This window comes from Pogona vitticeps, chromosome 1, assembly GCF_051106095.1.
Source record: "Pogona vitticeps strain Pit_001003342236 chromosome 1, PviZW2.1, whole genome shotgun sequence".
NCBI classification, from domain to species: Eukaryota; Metazoa; Chordata; class Lepidosauria; order Squamata; family Agamidae; genus Pogona; species Pogona vitticeps.
In genome coordinates, this window is record NC_135783.1 from 259,020,477 (window position 1) to 259,045,828 (window position 25,352).

At 40.6% G+C, this 25,352-nt stretch overlaps 1 protein-coding gene across 11 annotated transcripts in view; it reads left to right on the forward strand.

Moving 5' to 3' along the window:
- The window catches only part of PTPN5 (protein tyrosine phosphatase non-receptor type 5), a 99,149-nt gene that overhangs the window by 59,208 nt on the left and 14,589 nt on the right, over window positions 1–25,352 (forward strand). For all 11 annotated transcript variants that reach the window (XM_072985688.2, XM_072985689.2, XM_078383857.1 and 8 more), the window contains 7 exons: window positions 4,916–4,999; window positions 9,660–9,898; window positions 11,358–11,547; window positions 14,433–14,517; window positions 18,388–18,467; window positions 19,161–19,298; window positions 21,252–21,362. In XM_072985688.2, coding sequence (XP_072841789.2) covers window positions 4,916–4,999; window positions 9,660–9,898; window positions 11,358–11,547; window positions 14,433–14,517; window positions 18,388–18,467; window positions 19,161–19,298; window positions 21,252–21,362 — 927 coding nt within the window. The remainder of the gene's footprint in view (window positions 1–4,915; window positions 5,000–9,659; window positions 9,899–11,357; window positions 11,548–14,432; window positions 14,518–18,387; window positions 18,468–19,160; window positions 19,299–21,251; window positions 21,363–25,352) is intronic.

Below are 25,352 nucleotides of genomic sequence, written 5' to 3' on the forward strand. Positions count from 1 at the left end.
GTGAGAGCTGAACCATAAAGAAGGCTGACCGCCATAGAATTGATGCTTTTGCATTGTGGTGCTGGAGGAGACTCTTGAGAATCCCCTGGACTGCAAGGAGAACAAACTTGTCCATTTTGAAAGAAATCAACCCTTAGTGCTCACTGGAAGGACAGTTCCTGAAGCTGAGGCTCCAATACTTTGGCCATCTCATGAGAAGAGAAGACTCCCTAGAAAAGCCCCTGATGTGGGAAAGTGTGAAGGCAAGAGGACAAGATGGTTGGACAGTGTCATCGAAGCTGCCAACATGAATTTGACCCAACTCCGGGAGGCAGTGGAAGACAGGAGGGCCTGGCGTGCTCTGGTCCATGGGGTCACGAATTGTGGGACATGACATAATGACTAAACAACAACAGAGAAAGGGCTTCTTTACCAAGCAAAGCTACCAAAGCAGTGCACAGCTAAATTGCAGCATAGAAGCAGAATAGAAACAACACATTATCTGAAGCAAGACACAAAGCAATTTTATATGCCAAGCACTTGATGGAATGATAGAGTTTTGACTATCTTTGAAAACCTCCTGGCTTAGGTGAACTACTTGTAGCAACTGTTTGTTGAACCAATTATCTGGAGCTATAAAATTATGGAGTGCAGCTCAGTGGGTTTGGAGTGCCTGGCTATAAAGTTGGAGTCAGGAGTTTCAATCCCCCCATGATGCCCGGGAGAGATGTCAGGCAAGATTGGTCACCCAGAACTTGTGTGACTGATGAGATTATATCCCCTGAGACCTATGTAGTCTTTTGCAAGGTGTGTGGTCCCAGAGTGCCACCAAAAGGAGACAATGGGAAACCACGTCTGAGTACTTTAGGTGCAGAAACCCTGAGAGGGTTGCCTTTAGTCGGAACTGACTTGACAATATATAATTATGAATAGAGAGTAGAGTGGGGTGGCAGAAAGAAAAACACTTCCTTTTTTCCTAATTCATTATTCTCTGTGAGACTTTTTGTAGCTTTCCAGTTGTACAGTGATTACAAACTGATAAACTGTCTTGATGCATGTTTAAGAAACTCAACATATTTTATGCCTCTGTGTGACAGCCTCCTGACACAGAGGAGGTGTCACGTCACTCTCTCACACACACTATAATCACCCTGCCACCAACCACTCCTTCATAAGACTCTTCAGACAAATAAATGACTTTTAAAATAAAAACTTGTATTTTATTGATAACAACAGAAGGAATGGTAAATCACTTTATCAATTAAAATAAAAAGGCAATCAGTAAAAATAAAGTATCCCCTCATACACACTCTCTCTCAGACCTTCACTAACACAGTACTTTATAACATATACAAGCCCTAACTCCCTAAGTCCCTACCAGACCCTATCCAAGCCCTATCTGGTTCATATCATGTCCCTATCTTGGACCCTATCTAAGCCCTATCTGACTAACACATCATTCACTCCCCTCTTAAATACCATAGCTCCACCCTCTGAAGTCCCACTTCCCGTCATGCTATAGGCAGATAAACTCTAGCTACAGCAGTGACGGGCAGATGACATCATCGCTACCGTCACACTCTGCTTCCAAAGTTATCTGCTTGTCTTATGGTTTTAATGCCAAAGCCTTAGGCAGAATAATAATCATATTGTGCCACCAAGTCAATTCTAATTTACGTTGATCTTTTTCATTTGGAGAATACTTAGAAGTGGTTTACCACTTTCTTCTTCTGGAGGTGCCATGGGGCTGTGCAGCTTGCCCTAAGCCATAGATGGTTCTTCTGGGATGCACAGCAGAGAATTAAACTCCCAGTCTCTGGCTTTGCAGCTATCCAGCCAGTTTTAATATTTAAACATACATGAATGAAAACAACCCCTGTTACAATCAGCGGGACTTAAACCTAAGTGAATATGGTTAGGACCCAAGCTGCTTTAATTGTATTAATCTGGAGGCAATGCAGAAAGCTGTGCTTTTCAGTGCATTTAACTTAAACATGCTTCTTTGGATTCCATCAAGAGAGCCAAGGTAATATTATTCAGACTCAGTCAAGTGGTTGCACATTTTCCCTGCCCCAGTTCTGACTTCCAACTTTGATTAAAATCACATTATAACTAAAAAAATATCTCCCAGCCAGGTATAGACTTATAGAGAGTCCTGCTTCCATGTTGTTAATTGCTTTGCCTCTCTATGAAGAATAAATATTCACAACAGTTCTGGACAATTGAATATATTTCTTTTTAAAACAAATGAGAAATCAAAGAGATGAGCACTGTCTCAGTGAGAACAAAAGAGAATCTCTGCTGAATCAAATCAAAGGCCTATCATGCCCCACATTCTGTTCCCACAGTGGCCACTCAGGGAACAGATGGCCACTGGAAGGCCATCAAGCAGGACATAAATGGAATATCACCCCAATTTGTTTTCCACATCAACTGGAGGTAATATATAACCATCCTGGCTGATAGCCACATGCTAGTTTAAACCGTTACTTGTGTGGTACAAAATTACAAAGTTTGATTGTGTGCTATATAGAGGCACATTTCTTTTTATTTCTCCTGAATTTCCCACCATTCAGCTTCAGCGGATGATTCTATGTGAAAGAGGTTGGGGGAGGTGGACTGGCCGTATCCATTTTGTCCCCCCGTGCATAGTTGTAAATACAGTCATGTGAAGCAGAAAGTACACCTTTGAATTCTATCGTTTTACATATAAGAACATAATAAAAATCATCTGGTCTTTAACAGGTCTGCAAATTCAGTTAATATAACCTCAGATGAACAACAATGCATGACATATTATACTGTGTTATGATTTATTTAACAAAAATAAAGCCAAAATGGAGAAGCCATGTATGAAAAATGAAGTACACCTTATGATTCAATAGCCTGTAGAACCATCTTTAGCAGCAATAACTTAAAGTAATCATTTTCTGCATGACTTTATCAGTCTTTCACATTGTTGTTGAGGAATTTTAGTCCACTCTTCTTTACAACATTGCTTCAGTTCACTGAGGTTTGTAGGCATTTGTTTATGCACAATTCTCTTAAGGTCCTTTCACAGTATATAAATCTAGTTGAGGTCTGGACTTTGCCTGGGCCATTGCCACACCTTGATTCTCTCCCCCACCCCCCAAGTCATTACTGGTGTGCTTGGGATCATTATCCTGTTGCATGACCCAATTTTGGCCAGGCTTTAGCTGTTGAACAGATGGCCTCACATTTGACTCTAGAATACTTTGGTATACAGAGGAGTTCATGGTCAACTCAATGACTGCAAGGTGCCCAGGTCCTGGAGCTGCAAAACAAGCCCAAATTATTACCCCTCCACCACTGTGCTTGACAGTTGGTATGTTTGTGCTGATATGCTCTGTTTGGTTTTTGCCAAATATGGTGCATTATGGCCAAATATCTCCACTTTGGTCTCGTCTGTCCTAAGGACATTGTTCCAGAAGTCTTGTGGTTTCTCCAGATGCAACTTTTCAAACCTAAGCTATGCTGCCATGTACTTTTTAGAGAGAAGATGCTTTCTCCCAGCAAACCTTTCAAACTCAATTCAAAGAAAGTGTACTTTCTTTTTCACATGACTATACTCCTGTGGTGTGTCTCCTTTTTTGTTATTAAACTGAATAGCTTCAAACATTGCAACTGTCCCTCATCTTTGCTTTTTTTGGGATGCGATTTCCAACAAATGAAAAAGAAACATTGTTTTTTAGTTCATTTATTTTTAAGTCTTTTGCATGGGAAACATTTTTCTAGATTGAAGAAATAAGCTAGAACAGAAACCACCAATGAACATGAGACCCCAGAAAGCTCTATTTAGACAACAGGCGGGCTGTGTCTGTGTACATGTTAAAATAGAAGATATTATAATATGTGTATAGACCTTTGAAGGAAAGGGTCAGAACCTGAAAGGATCCAGTTTGTTGGGAGAACAGTAGGATGCCTGGAGAATTATTGACACCGGAATAGAACAAAACTTTAAGAATCCAAAGTTACAGATTCAAAAAATCCATTAATGTGCTGTTGAAACGGGGAACAGTGAACAAACATAATGGGACATTTTCCTTAGTGGAAAAAGCAGGGTAAGAGCAGTAAAAACAAAACACACACAAACATCATCATCATCATCATCATCATCATCATCATCAACAACAACAACAACAACAACAACAACAACAACAACAACAACAACAACAACATTATTCCTGGACCACAATCCTAATCCTGTTTGTGCTCAAGGAGAGGAGCAATCTGACCTGCAGTGCCATGCCTGGTCTGTTGTTTGTTTGGTGTGATGTCATGTGCTGGAGTTAGAAACCGGAGGCAACTCTGAAGTCTGGAGGCTTTTGAGGGCAGAGCTTTTAAGTGTGATGATCCCTCAGACTGTGGCATGAAAGATGCACCAAGCTGAGGGAGGACATATTTTTTATTGCTCACTCTAGCTCTGGGTTAGAGTGATTTTATGTGAACAGCTAATAAATTCAATTCAGTATTATTTTATGACAGCAGCTATAAAATTTGGGTAGGAGTCTGAGTAGTTCAAATTGGTGACTCACATGTCACAGGGGCAGTGAATCCACTCCAGGTTTTAGTGTGAAGTTGAAAGGGGCTATCCAAGGTACTGCACCAGTTTGGGAATAGTGTTCAGCACCTTGGAAAGCTACTGTAAAGTTCATACTAAAATCCAGAGCAGATTTACAAAACTCCAACACTGCAGTCACCCATCTCCACTGGATCTGAGTCTGTGAATTACAAAATGTAAAGTTCAAGAAGTTTGTATATAGTGATGCTTCCTGAATTTCTGACTGTGTGGTTACATAGTGATTAATTTGTAAAACTGACAAATTCACAGGAATTGTGCAAACATTATCTCATATGCTTCCCTTTGCTTTTTACTTGCCTTCTGATTTAACTATGTGTTTGTTTTGTTCCTCAGGATCTGATCAAAGATGTGGGCATCACATTGTCTTACTTCCTGCTGACTTTATTTTTCCTTAGCTTGCTACTCATAGGAACATTGGTAAGTTGACATCCTGGATGTTTTCAGTTCTGATTAAAGGATTTGCTAAATAAATTAGTACCTTCAGAGAATATTCAGCTGAGACTGCCTTGATAATATTCAGCTGATACATTTGGTGGAAAATAGTTAGTACTGCTCTAATAAGCATTAGCAATTCACATGCATATGCTATGAGCAGGTTGTTATATGTACATGGTTGTTAGGCTCATTCTAGGACATTGGACAATTGCAGGATTTTCTTTGGTACTTTGGCAGAAAGTGTATTTAAAATAATTCACTAAGGATGGTAATTAAAGTTAATACCTCTTTCAGTAAAATATGCCGGAGTGGGTAGTGAGATTAGGCTTGCTGTACAATTGCCTTTGGGTTTTGCTGAGGCTTTTCTTAGCCGGATACATTGTGCGATCAAATAATACGCTTCCAGTGAATGAATGAAGCTATGCACACTAGAGTGGAAAGGGCAAACTGCTAAATTCACAGTGAACTGTGTAAAATTCAAGTAATTTGCACAATGAACCATCTAAAACTATGGAACAACCCTAATCGCAGTAAGTGATGTTCTTATCGTGATTAGACATATTGAATTTTCTGCAGGGTTCCTCAATCAGTGTCCCCCACCATTTTAATTAAGAAAGAAATTAGTAGAGGAGAATTATTTCCACTGTGTAATTATAGACATCATTTATATTATGTAAGTTCACTTGGTCTATCAAGTTATCAATATGCTTAGTGAGCACAAGCTGCAGGAAGTGCTATCATATCACCCCTCAGCCTTCTTTTCTCAAGGCTAAACATGCCAAATTCTTTCACCCTCTCCTCACAAGGCTTGGTTTCCAGCCCCCTGATCATCCTTGTTACCTTCCTCTGAACTTGTTCCAATTTGTTAGCATCCTTCTTGAAGTATGCTGTCCAGAACTGGACACAATACTCAAAGTGAGGCCTAACCAGTGCTGAACAGAGGGGAACTAGCAACTCATGGGATTTTGAGACCATACTTCTGTTAATGCAGTCTAAAATAGCATTAGCCTTTTGTAACAATCCCCTTCTAGAGAACTCTTAGATTTTTAAGTCAGGAAGAGGAAGTGATCAAGAACAGAAACTTTGGTAACTCACTAGACTACAATTGGGGGGGGGGGACAGTGATATAAAACTGCCATTCTCATGTTATTTGAAGGAAGCTTGTAGTGTAAAGGCTTCTGCCAACCTAGTAGTTCAAAAGTATGTACAGTAAAAACGTGAGTAGATATATACATACCACCACGGTGGGAAGGTTCTGTGTCTAGTCGCGCTGGCCACATGACCACGGAAACTGTCTTTGGACAAACGCTGTCTCCATGGCTTGGAAATGGGTATGAGCACCACCCCCTAGAGTCAGACACAACTGGACTAAATGTTAAGGGGAACCTTTACTTTTACCTTTTTGTAGTGTAAAGTAAGAGTTCTCATTATCCTTTGTAAGATGGTATATAATTTCAGTTCTCATGAGCAAATTTGGCACTATAAAACTGATGCACGTGCTGTATAGGTAGCCCCTTTGGGTTTGCCCAGAGTAGCTTTCCTATCATATTTCAGTTCACTTCCCTTCTGTCCTGAGGAAAGATAGTAATGTTGGTTTTCTCCATTGGCACAAGGTAAGGTAAAGGTTCCCCTTAAAATTTGTCCAGTCGTGTCTGACTCTAGGGGGCGGTGCTCATCTCCATTTCCAACCCATAGAGCTAGTGTTTGTCCAAAGATAATCTTCCATGGTCACGTGGCCAGCACGACATAGGCACAGACCATCCAAATTTAATTTATGCTGAAGGAAATTGGAAGTCAAAATTAGCAAGATTAGTTAGGTGTTGAAAGAAAAAGAAATTGCTGGTGATGGAAGAACAAAAGAAAGGGAAGAAAGACAGCTGACATTCCTTTCAGACCAAGCATGCAGGAGTACATTTGTTGTAAAGGAAATGAATTCAGTAAAAACAGGGAATAGAAACTGGAGTGCAGATGGTGACAGATCATGAAATGCTGTGGAAACAACAAAATACTTGAGTAATTCTCTGTGGCAGGTCATGATGGAAAACTGCTAATATGGATACATAGGTACCCTGTGAGCACACACCCATCACAAGTTATCCTGTTTCTAACATGGACTTATTTCAACTTTCTTTGGAAGCTTCCAACAGATTGGATGTGCACCTCCCATAACTTATCTTACTGCTGAATGCTCCAAGGTGGGAATTTAATTGTAATTTCCCTCTACTTCATTCCTTCTTGTTCTGTCACCTGTGGGTGGAGTAATTGCTCTCCTCCCACTTTCTGAAAGATGTTGAAATATTTAGAAACTAGGTTCTAGTGGTCCCCAAATTTCCATATCTTAATATCCCATAAATTGCTGTATTCTTGCTTGAAATCCAGTAGGATTTATTTGTTTGTTTGTTTGTTTAAATTTAATTTAATTTAATTTAATTAGTATACTTCCCACTTAGCAAATTGCTGCTCTGGGCAGTATACAACAAAAATGAAAATTTATATAATACAGTATAAATTATGTAAAAATTAGCCCATCTCAACTAGAGTAGACCCATGAAATCAATGAAACTTATGGAGGCACTGACTCACCAAATTCTCATTGATTTAATAGATCTATTCTGGTTGCAATATACTACTGGATTTCAGCCAGATAATCTGTTCCTACCAGATAAAAATATAATTAAATAAAATAAAATACCAAGATAGAAGCAAAGCGTTAACTTCCCCTGAAAAGGATATTGATATGTTTTTTGGGCATCTGTCACTATTATTATTTAAGGACATAAAAACTGCAATCGTTCTGTTGGGAATAGACACAAACAGACTGAAATAATTCCACTAGTAGTTAGAAACTGTTATGAAAAACTTGCATCCCACAGCTGGTAGCTATGACACCAGATGAGCACCACCATTCTCTTCAAACCTATCAGCCTAATCTGTGAATAGGATAGCAGAACGGAATGTAATAAGTCAGTCCAGTGCTCTTCAACATTTTTATTAATGACTTGGATTAGGGAGTGTAGGGAATGCTTGTCCAATTCGCTGATGACACAAAATTGGAATAGCTAATACCTGGAAGAGAAAAACAAAATTCAAATGATCTTTATAGGCTGGAGCACTGGGCTGAAAACAACAATGAAATTCAACAGGTATGAGTACTGCATCTCGGAAAAAGAACTCAAATGCACCATTACAAGATGGGGGATACCTGGCTCAGCAATACTATAAGCAAGAAGGATCTTGGAATTTTCATAGGTCACAAGCTGAATATGAGCCAACAGTATGATGAGACTACAAAAAAGCCAAATGGTTTCCAAATTCCATGAGGTGCTAGTTCCCCTCTATTCAGTACTAGTTAGGCCTCCCCTTGAGGTGTAAACTGATACAGCTTTCTGAAAACCTAGTTTCTTGTTCCCATTTTAACCATAGTTAAAGCACTGCTGATCTTAACTGATGAGCTTTTGTCAAGTTCCTGAGTTCTACTGTTATATTTTAAAACAAACTGTTACAATTATAGCCAATGGGCCATTGATGAGAGAATGTTCCAGTCGTTGTATCAAGACAAGAGTGAGGTACAATATAGAAAGTGGCATTAACTTCAATGTACCTGTCTACCTTCACTTTAAAATATGGGGATGAAGCCACATTTCAATGCACTCTCCTCCAAGTTAAAATATCCACTTCTTCTTGCTCTTTAGCCTTGCTAAGCTGAACCAAGTTCCTGATGGAGAGATTCTTTGGCTGGAGTTCTTAAGAAAGTTGAAAATGTTTTGGATAAATAACTTAGTGGATTGGAATGCCTGGCTGGCCTTGATTCAATTCCCCACTATGCCTTGTAGAAGAGCCAGCCTATATAGCCATAGGCAAGATACACAATCCCAGGGTGTCCACAGAGAAAGGTACTGAGAAACCACTGAATATACCTAGAAAAACCTTGAAAGGTTCACCATTAGAATCAATTTGGCAGCATAGAATTATTATTATCACTTTTTACGGTGTATGTATGCATTTCTTTAGTTCTCTTGCCTCTCTGCTAGTACATTTTTGGAACAGCATAAGAATCCATTTATATGGGGCAAAAATAAGACAGGTTTACAGATTGTGGTTGATCCTTTTTATAATAACAATTGTTGTGAACTGCCTAGAGTGTGGTAGTCAGATGGGCAGTAAAGAAGCTGAATGAACAACCAACCAAACAAACAACAAACCATTGGCATGCCAGGAGGGCAGGGTCTCCTATCATCCTCTCTCTAGAATCCATGCGTAGTCACAGTCTATAACCTGGGCTTACACATAGTTTTTTGAGAATCCAGTGACGATCAGGCATTGTACAAAGGAGGAAGTGCTTTCACTTTTGGCATCAATACAGACTGTCCTCACATGGAATGGCTCCACTGTATTCAATGCCTGTGCCTAGTAGGTTCCATAAAACCCTCTGTCTCAGTGTGAAATTATAATAGCCGTTCCTCTTGTGACATTCATAAGAAAGCATTGTATAGTGTTTTCCTATTCCCTTTTAGTCCAGCTCTATTATGTAGAGGTATAATAAACCCACTGAACACTAAAAGGGCACGCCCTCTTTAAATTATGCATAGCCATATTATACTTCCTATCCAGAAGGCTTTAAATGCTGCCTCTTTTCCCATAGGTTTGGTATCTTTTAAAACCCCATCCAGATCCCCTTTTCCCCCTTCGAGAAGACAGGCGGCAGTCTGTAAGCCGCCAGCCTTCATTCACCTACTCAGAATGGACTGAGGACAAGAATGAGGATGATTTTCTTGATCTGGACCCTGTTCCAGAAACACCGGTGTTTGACTGTGTGATGGACATGAAAGCAGAGACAGATCCAGCAACCCTGACAGTTAAATCTGTGGGACTGCAAGAAAGGTAGGATACTGTACTACATGAGGAAACATGCAGGTTTGTTACAGGAATGTGCAAGTTTAGGCATTCCACGTGAATCAACCCAGTAACAACTTGATTAATTGGCGATTTCTTTTTCCAAAGTGAAAGAGGTAGATTCATTAGTTACGTCATATGTTGATTTGTCCTTCCCCAGTAATACCACACATGTCCATTATAGAACCCTGTTGCAGAATGACAGTTCCTGCTCATTTTTTAAAAAAAACAGAATTTAACCTAACAAAACTGAATTGTCCGCTTTGATGAACATGATCAATCTGTCATCGATCGAGTGTACTATTAAGCAGTAGGATCTCCTGCCATTTGTGTTTTGACCAGTAGGAGCCCCACTGGGCTAGTTTGAAAAGCAGGAATATCACGCTTAGGAAATAAAATGGTTTAATTCTCTCCTCATATGCCCTTTCCGTGATGCCATTATCTATCCTCGTACCCTCAGTTGGTGTTTGCCCTACTGGGATGGACCACACAGAGTGAGATACTGTTCTTATAATTTTTACCTCTGCTGAAAGATGATTGATTGGCATCTGGAAGAAGGCAAGGACAGGATGGAAGATTACCTCCAGACCACCAGATTCTTGGTCTTCCAAGCAGATCAGCCCAAAGAACTGTTAATTTGAAAAAGCAGAAGTCACAGACAATCATGCTGTTGCATTTGATTGGTGAATGGGAAAAGCTTTGAGATGTAGAATTTAGATTGTTTGGTGCTGGCTCCTAAGTAAGAAAGATGGTAGATTGTGAGTAAAAATAGTATATCATGTTGTGCTTTTTATGCTAATTGTGTGGGGTTTTTAAAAAAAATGTAATGTAATGATAACAATTTTGTAATGTCATAATTTTGGCATTTAATTGTCATTGTATTTTAATTCTGTTTTAATTGTTGTAAGCCACCCAGAGACCTTTGGGTAGAGTGGGCGGCATATAAGTTAAATAACTAAATAAATAATAAATAAATAAATTTAAAAGTTTTTTATTTGAAATATTTTAACATTAGCTTGTATTCTAATTTTTGTGAAGGCACTTCAGTGGTATAACTAAAACTGTGAAGTGAAGAGGTGCTGTCACTGGTGTGTGTTTTAGAATGCCTTTAAATTATCTGCTGTCTCTTAATTTTAAATCTGTTTAATTCTTTTCTTAAAATTTATAATAATTAATTAGAGAGTTCTTTAGTTTCTAATGTTGCTTGTTTCTACTGTAAGCCACCTTTCTTCTCTCCTGAGGAGAAAGGCAGGGTGTACATATTTTAGATAAATAACTAAAACTGTGTGCAGCATTCTCAGATTATGTATGGCAACTTTTGTGTTTTGCACTAACTTTACATAATTTTTTTTACATTTTATTTGCATTTAGTGAACAAGAGAAGTGAAACAGTTTGTGTTAACATATTGTACCATCACCACTGAATGAATCTTCCTGTCTTCTGTAGGAGGGGTTCCAATGTTTCACTCACCTTGGATATGTGCACGCCAGGCTGTACCGAGCAAGGGTTTGGGTATATCATGTCTCCAAGGGAACAGTCAGCTCAAGAATACCTCCAGACAGCATCAAATGTTCTCATTGCGGAGGTGCTGCACGAGAAAGCATTAGATTCTTTTGTACTCCAGACAGAATTTTTTGTAAGTATTCTGAACTTCCCATTTTCAAGACAGAAGTTTATAGCACTTGTAAAACCAAAGACAGCTATGCTGGTCCATCAGAATAAAACTAAATCAAAATCCACAAAGAGGCAAAGCCTTCATTACAATGAACTAAAATTCCATAAAGATGTGGAAGCCTTCAGATTCGAAGCCTAAGGTTTCAAGATAAAGTGAAACTGCTTGTCCATGTAACCCCAGTCCAGTCCCTGGGCAGCCACCTGGCTGAAAAGTTGAGGACCCTTTTCAGCCTGGAGAATTCCTATCTGAGAAGGGTTTCAGGGCTATATTCTAGCAGGGGATGGAACTAAGGGCACAGAGGAAGACCAAGATCAGAATAAATTAAAGGCAAAGGTTGCCCTTGACATTTAGTCCAGTTGTGTCCGACTCTTGGGTGCGGTGCTCATCCCTTTCTCCAAGCTGTAGAGCCAGCGTTTGTCTGTAGACAGTTTCCGTGGTCACGTGGACAGCACAATTAGACGTGGAACGCCATTACCTTCCCACTGAGGTGGTACCTATTCATCTACTCACATTTGAATGCTTTCAAACGGCTAGGTTGGCAGGAGCTGGGACAAGCGATGGGTGCTCACTCCGTCGCGTGGATTCAATCTTACGACTGCTGGTCTTCTGGCCCTGCAGCACAGAGGCTTCTGCGGTTTAACCCGCAGCGCCACCACATCCCTTTTCAGAGTAAGTTAGATTGTATCAAATGGGTAAACTTGCACTGATTTGAAGATCTATCTATCAAGCAAGCATACAAAGCACAACTCAGTTATAGGCATTACTTCTTTATATCCTTATGTCTTCAGTCATTGACTAAAGAAAGTAGCAGAAGAATCTTCCAGACTTCATGCGCAACCCCCAGAGTCTAGATGGGAAATACCCATCTGTGATCGACTGACTGGCAGTCACTTCCCAGCAACTTCTGGAGAAATTTCCTCCTGTTCTTTGACTGGCAACCCTAGCTCCCCAACAAAGCTGTCCTTTTCAGCTTTATGCAGGATGATTTTAGGACTGTCTCCTAGCAGAAGAAGTTTGTCTTTTTACTGCATGTTGTATTCTATGCTTGTTACACCAGAGGGATTGGCGGCAGCAACAGCAGCACTCAAAGCTTCTAGAAATTGCCATAAACAAGAGCCAGTACTGACTGAGATATGTGATATTCACTGGTGTGAATTGATTTTGTTGGTGATGGCCAACAAAATCAATCCTCCAACAACCCTCCAAGTGGGCTTCCACAACCCGTCAAGCCCCACAGTGTTTTATTTCTGACTGCCAGAGCAGACAAGGTAGGGGGGGCTGCCAATGACTTCTAGGAGGGAAACATACACAAGGTATATGTTGCCAGGGAGATCACTTGGAGATGGAGAAACACTGGCCCTGTGGCAACCTCTCTCTCTCTCTCTCTCTCTCTCTCTCTCTGTCTCTCTCTCTTCCTCTCTGCATAGTAATCCTGTGCAAAGTCAAAGCCTTCTTGTACCCTCTCTGCCCAAAGGATTATTGGATATTGTGTGTGTGCATGCATTTTAAACCAAGTATGGTTTTATCATTGCATTAGGTGCTATTCTCTCTGGGTGTAGATGTGTGTGCAAAATACAGAACTGCCTGAAATGCCACTAGAAGTGCAGAGGGAAGGGAATCATTTTTAAAATAATAAAACCTTAACTCTTTCATCCTGCACAAGGTTCACATTGTGCATTTTACATGTTTCCCTCCATAAAATGGCATTCATGCACCAGGGTGGAAACATTTTAACTTCCTGTAACTGATATTATTAGACAACCAAAGAATCAAGCAAACAACAAGTCAACAAAAACCTAAAATTGGTTTTCATTTATCCTAACTCCTGAACCCCTACAGCTGCCCTGAAACTGGAAAGGTTTTGTTTTTATGGGGCATGTACAGTATATACAAAAATCACTCACAAAACCCAGGGAGAAGCAAACACTTTTTATGGAATAGGTGTTATCTGAAGTCACCTGTTGCAGCCTAAACAATTAAAACAAGGCTCATGGCATCTTCAAGGCTAACTAGGTTTATCTGGCATAAACTTTTATTGACCGTAACCATTTGCATCTGAAGAAGTATGCAACAATCCATGAAAGCTTTTGCCAAATAATATGTATTAGTCTTGAAGGTGTAGTTTTCTGTCCTAGAAGCACTTTCTAGGAAGTTTTCATAACAGATTTGCTGCCCTCACTGCCATTAAGGGAAGGGGCCAGAATGTCAGCAACTCCCCTTCTGAGAAAAGTTCATTAACAGAAAAGCCTCCCTCTGTTCATCCACATATGCTATATATACTTGTCAGAAGGGGCAGATGTACCTGCAGATTGCATCCAGTTCTGTCAAAGAGTAAAGTTTGATAGGTGATGACTACAATAGTCATTGGGAAATCTGAGGCTTATTTCTGAAGTGAAATTCTGATTCATTTCCAGGTTGAATCAGGTGGTTTCTGAAGTTGTTTGACTTAAAATGGCTGCTCTTCAAATCATACCAAACTGCATACGAAATGTTGCTAGCCATGTAGTGCCTTCTGTTTAATCACACTGTGCAGGTTTGCAGTTTGTGGTTTGAGTCACTGTGGCGGTTATAACATACAACTAAAATCAGTTTTCAGAAGCATTATGATATTCATAATTTTTTAAAAAGTCTGGACTTCTACATCTGCAAAAAAACATAAATTTATCAATTTTATTTTGGAAGTTGAAAAATTATAGAAATGTCAAAAGTCTTTGATCTAATTCCATTGCTGCCACAGCTTTCTGTTCAAGATATGAGATTAAGTATTTCCTAATCATTTCTTAGAGATTCCCTAAGGATTGTTTTGAAACTCTTATCAGTGGTTTCTGTTACATATTTTCCAACAGGAAATTCCAATGAACTTTGTTGATCCAAAGGAATATGATATTCCTGGTTTGGTCCGAAAGAATCGCTACAAAACAATTCTCCCAAGTAAGCACCTGATCGATGCTATAGCCAGATTTAATCTGAGATTTCTTAAAGTATTTTGAGATCCATGCAGATATTTCCCATGTTTGTTTGTTTGTCTCTTTATTGGATTATGTTCCATCTTTTTCCCATAACAAGAACTTCAGACAGGCTCATATTTGTACATTTTTATAGAAGTATTAAAACGTGGTAGAATCAATTTGATATTCTTGGAGCCTAATGGGGCAGTGGTTAAACTGTAGTACTGCAGACAAGTCTTTGCTCATAACCTGAGTTTGATCTCAATAGGCTCAGGTAGCCGGCTCAAGCCTGACTCAACCTTTTATCCTTCCAAGGTTAATAAATTGAATACCCAGCTTTTTTGCTGAGGGGGGCAATGTGTACCCTGTAAACCACCCAGAGACTGCTTTAAGCTCTATGTGTATAAGAAGCACACTCAACTTTGTTTTTTGTACTTGATAAAGGAGCATTGGAAATGTGCTACAGCACTGTCTCACTAAACTAAATTATTATTTTGGCTAGGTGATAGAGATTCACAAAGTGATCCTTGGATTTCTTTGGAAGAGAAAGGATGAAAAGGTGGTCAAAGTAACCTCTCTTTTTTTAACCACAGCTCCCAGAATTCCAATAGCCATGCTGGCTGTGTGATTCTGGGAATGACTTTTCCAAGTTTTAGAAATGTTGGAATGAGTAAGGCCAGACATGCTAAGTAATCATGACTGTACATGATACTGTATCATAATCAAGAAGATCCTTTCTTCAGCAAACATTTAGCCTCAGCTAAATACCTGGAAACACAAGAAGGTGATGAGAGAGGAAAGGGAAAGGAGAGCTATGTATAGCTAATGATGATGAATTCCAAAGTAAACTCATTTTGCCAGGCCTTTCTAGCAGTCATTGGTGGCTTTTGACAGGGATAGAGGAAATACCCCATGAAATTCTGGGGTAAGCACTCCCTCTATGCAAGACATCCCTGCTCCCAGTGTTCTGTAGTGACAAGCAATCCTGCACACATGTCAGTAAACAAGACAAACACCACTACATGTACGTAGTCGCAAATCATCTGTCCATGTCCTTGAGGACTTGATCTGTTTCCTTGTTATGTGCCACTCATTACTTCTGATTTATAGCAATTCTATGAAAGAATGGCCACCAAAAGAGCCTATCACTAGCCACCCTGCTCAGGTCTTGCAAACAAAAGCTTTTGGTTTCCTTTATTGACTCAATCCATGTCATGTGAGCCTTCCTCTTTTTTTCTGCTACCTTCCACTTTACCTAGCATTATTGTCTTTTCAAGCAAGTTTTTTCTTCTTCTTTAGTAATTTTAACTTGTAGTGAGATTGTGTAGTTTACCTAAAATCATTTTATTGCTGTTACTTCATAGTAGACAACAGCAAGTACTGGATTAAAGATGTTGCCTGCAAAGCAGAAGATGTTGCTTGGCAGGGCGGGTAGTTGAAATATTTAAGGTTGCTTAAAACAGATGTTCACTCCAGTTAGAGCTGAAAGGTAAACAGGCACTTAACTTAATGATCAGTTGTCTGCAACTCCACATTTAATTGCAGTTAGTGGGAGAAATGATAATAGTCTTTAATTCAGCTAATTTATATTTCATTTGTAGGAAATATCTTTTGCAGATTTACACATTTGTTTGGGGTAAAAAAAAAATTTTTTAAGGTGATCACTTCCCAAAGAACTCATTACTTGATGTGTCTTTTTTCCTTTATTTCATGTTTTGGGCTCAAAAGTGCCAGCTTAACAAAAGGAAAAATGATGGATTTCAGGGCCCCCATATCCAAGCTCTGTTGTTCAGTGTCAAGAAAATCTAGAAATGTTAGGAAAAATCTGTTGTCCAGTGTCAGGAAAATCATTATTAGGAAAATCAGTGTCAGGAAAATCTGTTGTTCAATGACATGAACATCTACCAAAGCAATGCAAATGAACATCTTTACCTTTACTAATTCTGGGATGGGCATGAACCAGCAGTTTGTGCCAGGTTATTTTTCAGTGGGCAGTGCCTCTGAGTGGGTGCCTGTTGGAGGAGGTGAGGCTGGGAAGCACCAGAAAACTCCTTAGTGCAGTGATGCAAATGGAAGAACAGCTTTTTTAATTTGGAAAAGGAATAACTGTCATCAAGACATTGCAATAAGTATTGGAACTCCTTGCTTTGTTAGTGTTGGCATTACCTTTTTTCTGCCACATCATATGATGCTAAGAGCCAAAGCTGGGATGGCCTTGAAAGAGCATTGGACAAATTCATGGCTTAGACAAGTACGCTTGTCTGCAGCTTCTTATACATGTTAGCTAGGTACCATGCTACAGAATAATACTTATTCCTGCCTGTGGATTTCCCTGTGGTACCTGGGTAGCCATTTTGGGAGTCAAAATGTGGAACTGTTTGGACTTTTGTTCTGACCCAAAGCTTATAAGTGCCATCAAGATTATTAACAGTGGATTGTCAAGAAAAAACTGGCCAGAATCCTATTGTGTACTTATGCAAATGTAAGTGCCAAGGAGCAAAGATGTATAGCACAAAGACAAATGTCTGCTAGTTGAGGAATCCCTGCTCATATTTCTTATGGTATGCCAGATCATGTTCTGGAATATGACGAGGCACGCAAATGGCGGTTTCTTAACTGGTGGCAGGTCGCCATCATAATTTATCCTGCATGCAATCAAGTTCTGACCATTAAATTCATTGGTGTTAAGTATAAAGAGTAACATTTAAAATTAGTTACATAATTGTGAACCAAAACTGATTTAAATCGCCATTTAAAAAAAAAATTGTTTTAAATTACTAAAAATGGACAAAATGGTCAATAAACACAGAGTTATATCCCTAAAGTAACAGATTAAAGCAATATGAAACACTAATTGTTAATAACGAAAAAAGTATTTGGCATTTTGATTTAGGCATCCTTCAGTCTTGAGAGACTATGGTAACGTGCTCTGTATGGAGGACTTGGAACAGCGTGTAATGTGGCTGAGAAGGCCAATTTGAGAGTGACGATCCCTTCCACACTGGAGACAAATACAATCTGTACCCCATCCAGCTCCCTGATTATGCTCCTTTCGTGACTGCCTCTTTGCCTCGGTCTGCTGGACAAGGGTCTCTTCAAATTGGGAGAGGCCATGATGCACTGCCTGCCTCCAGGCTGAACGCTCAGATGTCAGGGTTTCCCATCTGTTGAGGTCCATTCCTAAGGCCTTCAGATCCCGCTTGCAGATATCCTTGTATTGCAGCTGTGGTCTCCCTCTGGGGCGATTTCCCTGCACTAATTCTCCATACAGGAGATCTTTTGGAATCTGACCATCAGCCATTCTCACAACATGCCCAAGCCAGCGTAGACGTCGCTGTTTCAGTAATGTACGTATGCTAAAAATTCCAGCTCGATCTAGGACTACTCTATTTGGAACTTTGTCCTTCTAGGTGATACCAAAAATGCATCGGAGACAACGCATATGGAAGGTGTTCAGCTTCCTCTCCTGCCGTGCACAAAGGGTCCAGGACTCACTGCAGTACAGGAGTACTTTGGAGTAATTTGGCATTTAACAGTCAAAATAACTAACTGTAAATCCATTGTTTAAGATTTTGGTAACTAAAGGTGATAAAATCATTTTTAATAAATGACTTCCAAGGTCTGATCTAAATTATCAAGATAGCTGTCATGTTCTTAAGACCAAATATGCAGGTAACATGCTAACGGTGTTCCAGGTTCCTGATAAAAGGCTGTGCTTTGGTTTTGGTTTGGTTATTTTGTTGCCTGATCCTTTTTTTTGGCATTGTGAGTATTTGTATAGTTGAGAAAAGAGAGAATGGTCTCATACTTCCTTTAAGCCTATAACTCTTTACTCTTGGTTTCTGCTTTCCAGATCCTCACAGTAGAGTGTGCCTTACATCAGATGATCAAGATGATCCCCTGAGCTCTTACATCAACGCCAACTACATCAGGGTAAGAACTAAGCAGTCTTATAAGGCTTCTTCGTATCAGCTGTATGCTTGGCTTCAGCTTGTTATGAACATCTGCAGGAATCCATGGGTGATCATTTCAGTGCCGCTACTCACTCACATGCATGTACCCATTTGCCTACATAATACTGTTAAATCTTACAGACTAAAATGCATTTGCAACTATTGGAAATGCCAGCTGTTGATGGTCTCTAATACTGAATGTTTGCCATCTTTATTGCCTTTGCCACAGCTTTTGGAATCCACTAAGAATCCAAAGACTGCTTTGCCTAACAATGTGGAGTCCCGAGGGGAAAAAAAACTTAAAAAAAAATAGAAGGGAAAAATTCCCCTTTCCTTAGAAAAACTGAAGGAAAGTTTTGGTTTGTGTGTGTTTTTTTAAAAGGGCCTTCATTATTCTAGTTATGCTGTATTATGCCTTGAGGAATTTAGCTTTGCTTAACTGTACATCTTGAATAAAGTAAATTTTTTTCATTGCCATAGCAAACATTGCTACTTGTAAAAACTGAAGCGGTGCCTTCTGTCCTTGGTCTGTGTGTATCTTTGTATGTATGAGAGAGAGCAAGACAGCATGTACACATTTATTCTGATTTGTCAATAGTCAATAAAGACAGCAAGACTGAGGTATACGTGTGTGTGGCTTGACACTAATGTACCCTCATTTCTTTGTTGGCAGGGCTATAGAGGAGAAGAAAAGGTGTACATTGCTACTCAGGGACCCATAGTTAATACCGTCAGTGATTTCTGGAGAATGGTGTGGCAGGAGCATTCGCCAATTATTGTCATGATTACCAATATAGAAGAGATGAATGAGGTAATGCTGAGCTTCTATTCTCTGTGCTGCTTAGTAACTGATGTTTCCACACATCAGATTCTTACCCTGTGGAGAGTGCTTAATGGATTGTGGTCAGCTACCATTTTCCCTTCCAGTCTAATCTATGTCTGCAGCACTACTTAGATGTTCCCAGGGAGACCAGGATGGTGTATATTTAGAGAGATATGCCTACACGCACACACACACGCGCGCGCGTGCGCGCACGCACACACACACACACACACACACACACACACACACACACACACACACACACACACACACACACACACACACACACACTGTAAGGACATATTTGGTTAGACCTCCTTTCATGAATGCACAAAAGTCTAGTAGGTTCCAACAGTTTCTGTATTAACAAAAGGTACAATTAAGCCTAGTTTTTCATTGATACCTCTTATTTCAAAAATTAAATTGTGCTGTGAGACTCAGTTATAAGTATAGGCTATAAGCTCCTTCTCACTGTCATTCCTGCACCGATATTCCTCATTTTTCACCCTGCCTCAAATTGCTGAATGAATACCATGTCTTGTCGATGCAGAGTTGAAACCTTTGTTCTGCTGTGATGCTAGGAAAAAAAGTCTTTGTGTTCCTGCTATATACATTAATTCTAATAATGCAAGGATTATTGGCTCAGTATTTTAGTACTCTTGTCAGGTCTAATCTGAACTGACAGACAGCCCACGGAAAGGTGTGGGTGTTTTTACTTCATTTTAGCTGTTTTGAAGTCTGGGCTATAGTTAGCTACTAGCACATTTGACAGGATTTTATTTTATTTTGTTGCAGTGGATGGATATGCAAGGAGGGAATGGTAGGAGAGTGGGGATACACGGAATTTGTGAGTGTTTGATACAAGAAGTGGTAGTGGCAGATTTTCCTGATGGTATAAAACTGGTGGCGTTTCATTGATTTGAAAGATCAGCAACAGTTTGTGCTTCAGGACAATTTAGGTCTTTGAAGGGCTGTTGTTTTCTTCGGTTGAATTTTGTTTAGCCTTCACTCATAAAAATTTCTGCTGGAGGCCAAGACACAGCAGTTAAACCACCATGCCAGGATCATAACATTGTGCATTTCTATGCCTTCACTTCCCAAATAACACTGAGTTATGAGGGATGATGGGAGTTACAGACCAACAATATAGAGAGGAATATGCGTTCCTGATTATAATACAAGTTGGGTGCTCCAAACTGTGTTTTCTATTATATAGGCTTATCTTAGAAATATTCTGGCATGATGAAATGCCAAATGACCATAAAAATCCAACAGAGCTAGAGAATTCTCTGATTATGGAAACTTTTGAATCACAGATTATCCATATGCATGATTGCTATTTTGGTTTTAGAGGAGTGTCATCCTGTTTACATTTCAAACATTTCCCCCCTACGTAAGTGTTGATTTTTCCATCAGTGATATTTTCAAAACAGACTGCAGCTAAAGTGTAAATCCTCTTGTAGATCAAAACTTTTAAAAGCCAGGGGGAAGTGTTTGGTGTATTTTTAATCATAGGTCTAGTGACAGATCCATACTGGAAGAAAGCTTCTGTATCCTGAAGGGAACTGCAAAGAGTTTCCTATGCAGTTCTTTTTGTCACTAACGAAACTACATTAGGTGGGAATTTTCACTTTTATCTGGTTCTTAAAGTACAGGATCTAGCCACCAGAAAGTTTCAAAAACAGTTTTGGTGTGCTTTCTGGATCTGTTGTTCAGAAACAAAAGTCAACAATTCTGGTGGGTGGTGGATATAATTTTAAGTTGCTCTTCGGACTGATTCTTTGTTTTGTTTTGTTACATTTCATATTTTAACTGGTTAAAAAAACCCCACAAAACTGCACCCAGAATTTACTTAAATATATGCTTCTCCCTCTTCTTTTACAGAAGAGTCACTTTTACTAACTATCTCCTTTTTAAATCTATGGTTTATGTTTTTCTCAGAAATGCACTGAATACTGGCCAGAAGATGAGGTTACCTATGAGGAAATTGAAATCACTGTTAACAGAGTCATACAAGCAGATGATTACCGGTTAAGGCTTTTTACCCTTAAGGTAAGATCACTCAGATGTCTATGGAACAGCATGAAATATTCTATCCAGGATTAAGACATCGCCAAATTGCCCATTGGTACCCATTCGATGCAACACGGCAGAAATAATCACATTATATGGCTGCATTGATGATGCCTCGGTCCAGCTTCTGATCAGGTAGGCAGCACAATGATAGAAGCAGCTGGGCATTTTTCTTGAGGTTGGTGCAATTCAGAGACTTTCCTGACACCTGTTTGTAACATGCACTTATTTATTGGAAGAGCCCTGTGAAGCTTTTCACACAAGTGACTGCTGTTTGACCATGCTTTCTCAGTAAACATTTCAGCTAGCTCTTCAATGTTATTCCAGATTATATTTGGTTCAAGGGACACAGCTGTGTTTGAACCATGCCATCCCAGTTTCTACAGATCCCTATGTTCTTTCAGGTTAGATGTGGCAGATCATCAAGTTTTGTAATCAATCTGAGTTTAGTACTAATCTATCATAAATGTGTGCTGCAGCTGAGCCCATTAACCTGACGGCTGTTGTGCTGGAGAAATGCTATGCCACAAAATGAAAGCTGCACAAAATTCACCTAAAATTGACAACAAATGTGGGCAGCCTCCACAGGGCCAAGAGCCATTTCCCAGATTTGCCACCACTTCCAAGGGGATTGGAGCTAAAAGGGTAAATTTGCATTTCATTTATTCATAAAAGAATTCAGGTGGTAGTTATTGGTAGTTCAGCACAGTGTTAATGTTTCCAGTCAGATGCTGTAAGGTTGAAGCAAACAGTCTGCTGACCTATAGCTCCAATTCAGGCACAGCATTGGGCTGCCATAAAGTGAAGCATACAGAATTAATCAGCATGCCTGCAAACTGAGCAGCATCTTTGTTTATTCAGGAGGATATATTTTTTTAAAGTAAGCCTTATAGCTTATGCTTTCATAAAGGGTGACATGCGGAATATGTAATTGGAAATAGCTATCTGTCTATCAGGATATAAATACATTTTCTGACTGTCTATGTAGCTCACATTTTTAACTACACTGTTTTATCTTGGTTAAGCTCTTTGCTTAGATGAAGAACAGCATGAGAACATGACTATTAAAGTCCTTAGAAACGGGTGCCATGACAGTTAGTGTGTTATCTTAAGCTGTGATTTTGCTTTTAGGACAGCAGAAGATGACAGCAACGCTGCTGTACCAGCAGTTTTTATTGTTTATTTATTTAATGTGTTCCCCCCTGTCTGGTTGTTTATAAAACCTGTTGTGGTGGATTACTAGTTTAATTTAAGTGACACTTCATTAACATGGGAGAAAATGCAGGAAAAACAGTGCAATGAAAGAGACATCAAGCATGGTGTACACTGATCAGGAAATAGGTGGACTTTTACCTGCCCAAATAAATAGGAGTAGGGAAGAAGGAGGTATGAATCTCCATAACCTCCGTGGGAGAAGTTCTGTAATAATCAACATGCAAGAGAGTTAGTTCTGCTCCTGATAGAAACCAGCCAGGCTCCCTTGAAAAGTGGGATCCAGAGTCTTGTGCTGAGGAGGCTCCTATGGGAAGAGAAGAACCCTGTGATATCAGGATTGAAGGCATTTTGGAACTTTGAAGCAGAGATTGAGAAAGTTACTTCGTTTAGATGACAGGTTCAAGAATCTTCCAGACAACATACGTAGCCACAGGTCCTGCTGGTTAAAGATTCTGTGAGTTTGGGAACTTTCCAAATCTCTGCTTTAATGGTCAGAAGAAGTGCTTTGAATTGGGCTGGTGGCTAGTTTTTAGAACAGGGATGATGGGGGGATGCATGGTCTACACTGCAGGACAGTCTCCACCAGGCTTCTTATTTCTCCTCTGTCTCGAGCTCTAGTTCCTCTCACACTACGGCAAGGCTTTTCAAAAGGTGGCAGTGGTTCTGAGTTTTAAAACCTGGTTCAGTGGCTGAGTAGAGACAGGCTATTTACTGTGGTTCAGTGCTTTAATGCAATTTGTTGGATTGGGCCCACAGGTGCTGTGGGGGTGCCATAGATCCTGCACTCTTTACTCTTCCCGTGGGTGCCCACTCAGAGGAGGAGGAGGAAGTGGGGCAAGGAAGCCCAGGATGCTGCTTCTGATGGGGCACCTGCGGGAGGAGGCAGTGTGTGGAATCTGGGGCACCTGTACAACACTGTGGACCCAATCTGACGAACTGGGACAAACTGTGGTAAGTGCCCATCTCTAGTGGCAAGGGAACAGTGATGGCTGCTTGTGAACAATAGGTCACTTTGCTCACTGTGAGATGTGATCACACCTGCTCCTGGTTTGTGGTCTACAGTAAGTTTGTCCAGACTAATTTGTCCCTGGGGCTGCAATCTGTTTGTCGTCTCAGTACCGTATATACTAAGGTGAAGTGTTCCAGTTTGCCAGTCTCAGAGTACAATCAGACAGGTGTAAAGCCTGCTGTTTGGTCCACTGAAGGGATGAATTGGTTTGCTCCTTTTTCTGGTGATCATGCAACATAATTGCTAGAGCAGGGGTCTCAAACATGCAGCCCCGGGGCCATTTGTGGCCCGCCAGATGATAGTTTGTGGCCCCCACCTTGCCTGCCCTCGGAAGCACCCACATGTCCTCTGCTATCAAGAGTCAAAAAAAGCCTCACCTCGCTCACCGTCTCTCTCCCAAGACAGCGCCTCTTGCACCCTCCATCTGGAACTGCAGCCTGCCAGCCGGCAGAGAGACAAGCTGGCTGGCAGGCTGCAGTTCCGGATGGAAGGTGCAAGTGGCACTGTCTTGGGGGAGAGCTGGCGAGCGATGCCTGAGAGCGGAGCTTGCTCCTGGCCCATCCTTGAAGAGTGCCTCCAATGGCGCCTCCAACAACATCTGACACCGCTGCCGCCTCTTCCAGGGAAGTGGTTCTCTGGCTCTCTTTCTCTCTCGGCACCCCTAGCACCAGCCCAGCCAGCAGCCACCTCAGCGCCCAGTGGTGCTTCTTCCTCCTCCTCTTTGTCCTGCTTCAGCCGCCTTAGCTCTGGAGGCTGCCTGGGCTCGCCTCGCAAAGTTTGCTCCCCTGTCATGGTGGGGGTAGCTGCTGCTGCGGGGAGGCCCTCAGAGGAAGGTTGCCAGACCTCTGTGTGTGTTTGTGTGTGTGCGCACGCGTGCACCTGTGGGGGGCCCGCCCCATTCTGTTTAATTTTGCATGTACCGACGGGGCTTTTCTTCTTTGGCAAGGCTATTCTGTGAGTTTTTTTTTTTTTTAAATCTGATGCAGCCCAGCCTCACCCAGACTCTGCCTCCAGTGTCCCCCAGGTAATTTGAGTTTGAGACTCCTGTGCTAGAGGAAACCAAATTGCTACCCACGCCTTTCTGGCCCCTTTTCAGGGGCTTCTACATTTTTGATATGAGTAGGATCACTCTAGTTTGGTCTGTTTCCACTGTGTGTGTGATTGTTGGGAATGGACCAAAAGCAAGCATTCTGGCTATCAAGGCCCTTATTTGTTTTGAATTTCTGATAATGAGAAGTGATTTAATAAGTGAGCCACTTCCGGATATTGGCAAACTGAATACTACCTCTGCACTTTGGCAAAGGGGCAGGGGAAGTGGGGGAAAATGTGTAAACTCTGGCAGACCATCATTAATGTGCAGCATCACTTATATAAAAACTCTGCTTTGCCTTAAGGGACCAGGTGGGAAACTGCTTGCAGCCAAAGCCACAAATGCAGCTGTGGGCAGTTTCTTAATTGGCCCTTCAGACAAGAACCAAATAGAGTCACTTGAGGATTACACCATATGGCATGATACACACCACCCAATCCCAAGCTCATAGCAGCCTGCTCCAAAATGACCAGTGTATAATGCTACTTTAACTCTTAGGCCATTGTGGCACTAGAACTCTCACCTTTGGACAACGTATTTCTTTGGGCAGAGTGTGTGAGTGATTGAGTGTGGCTTAAATAAATTATAATGAACTTCCTCTCTTTATGCAGTGAATAAACTATTTCAGTAAGGAACCTACAGAGCAGATTGGCTT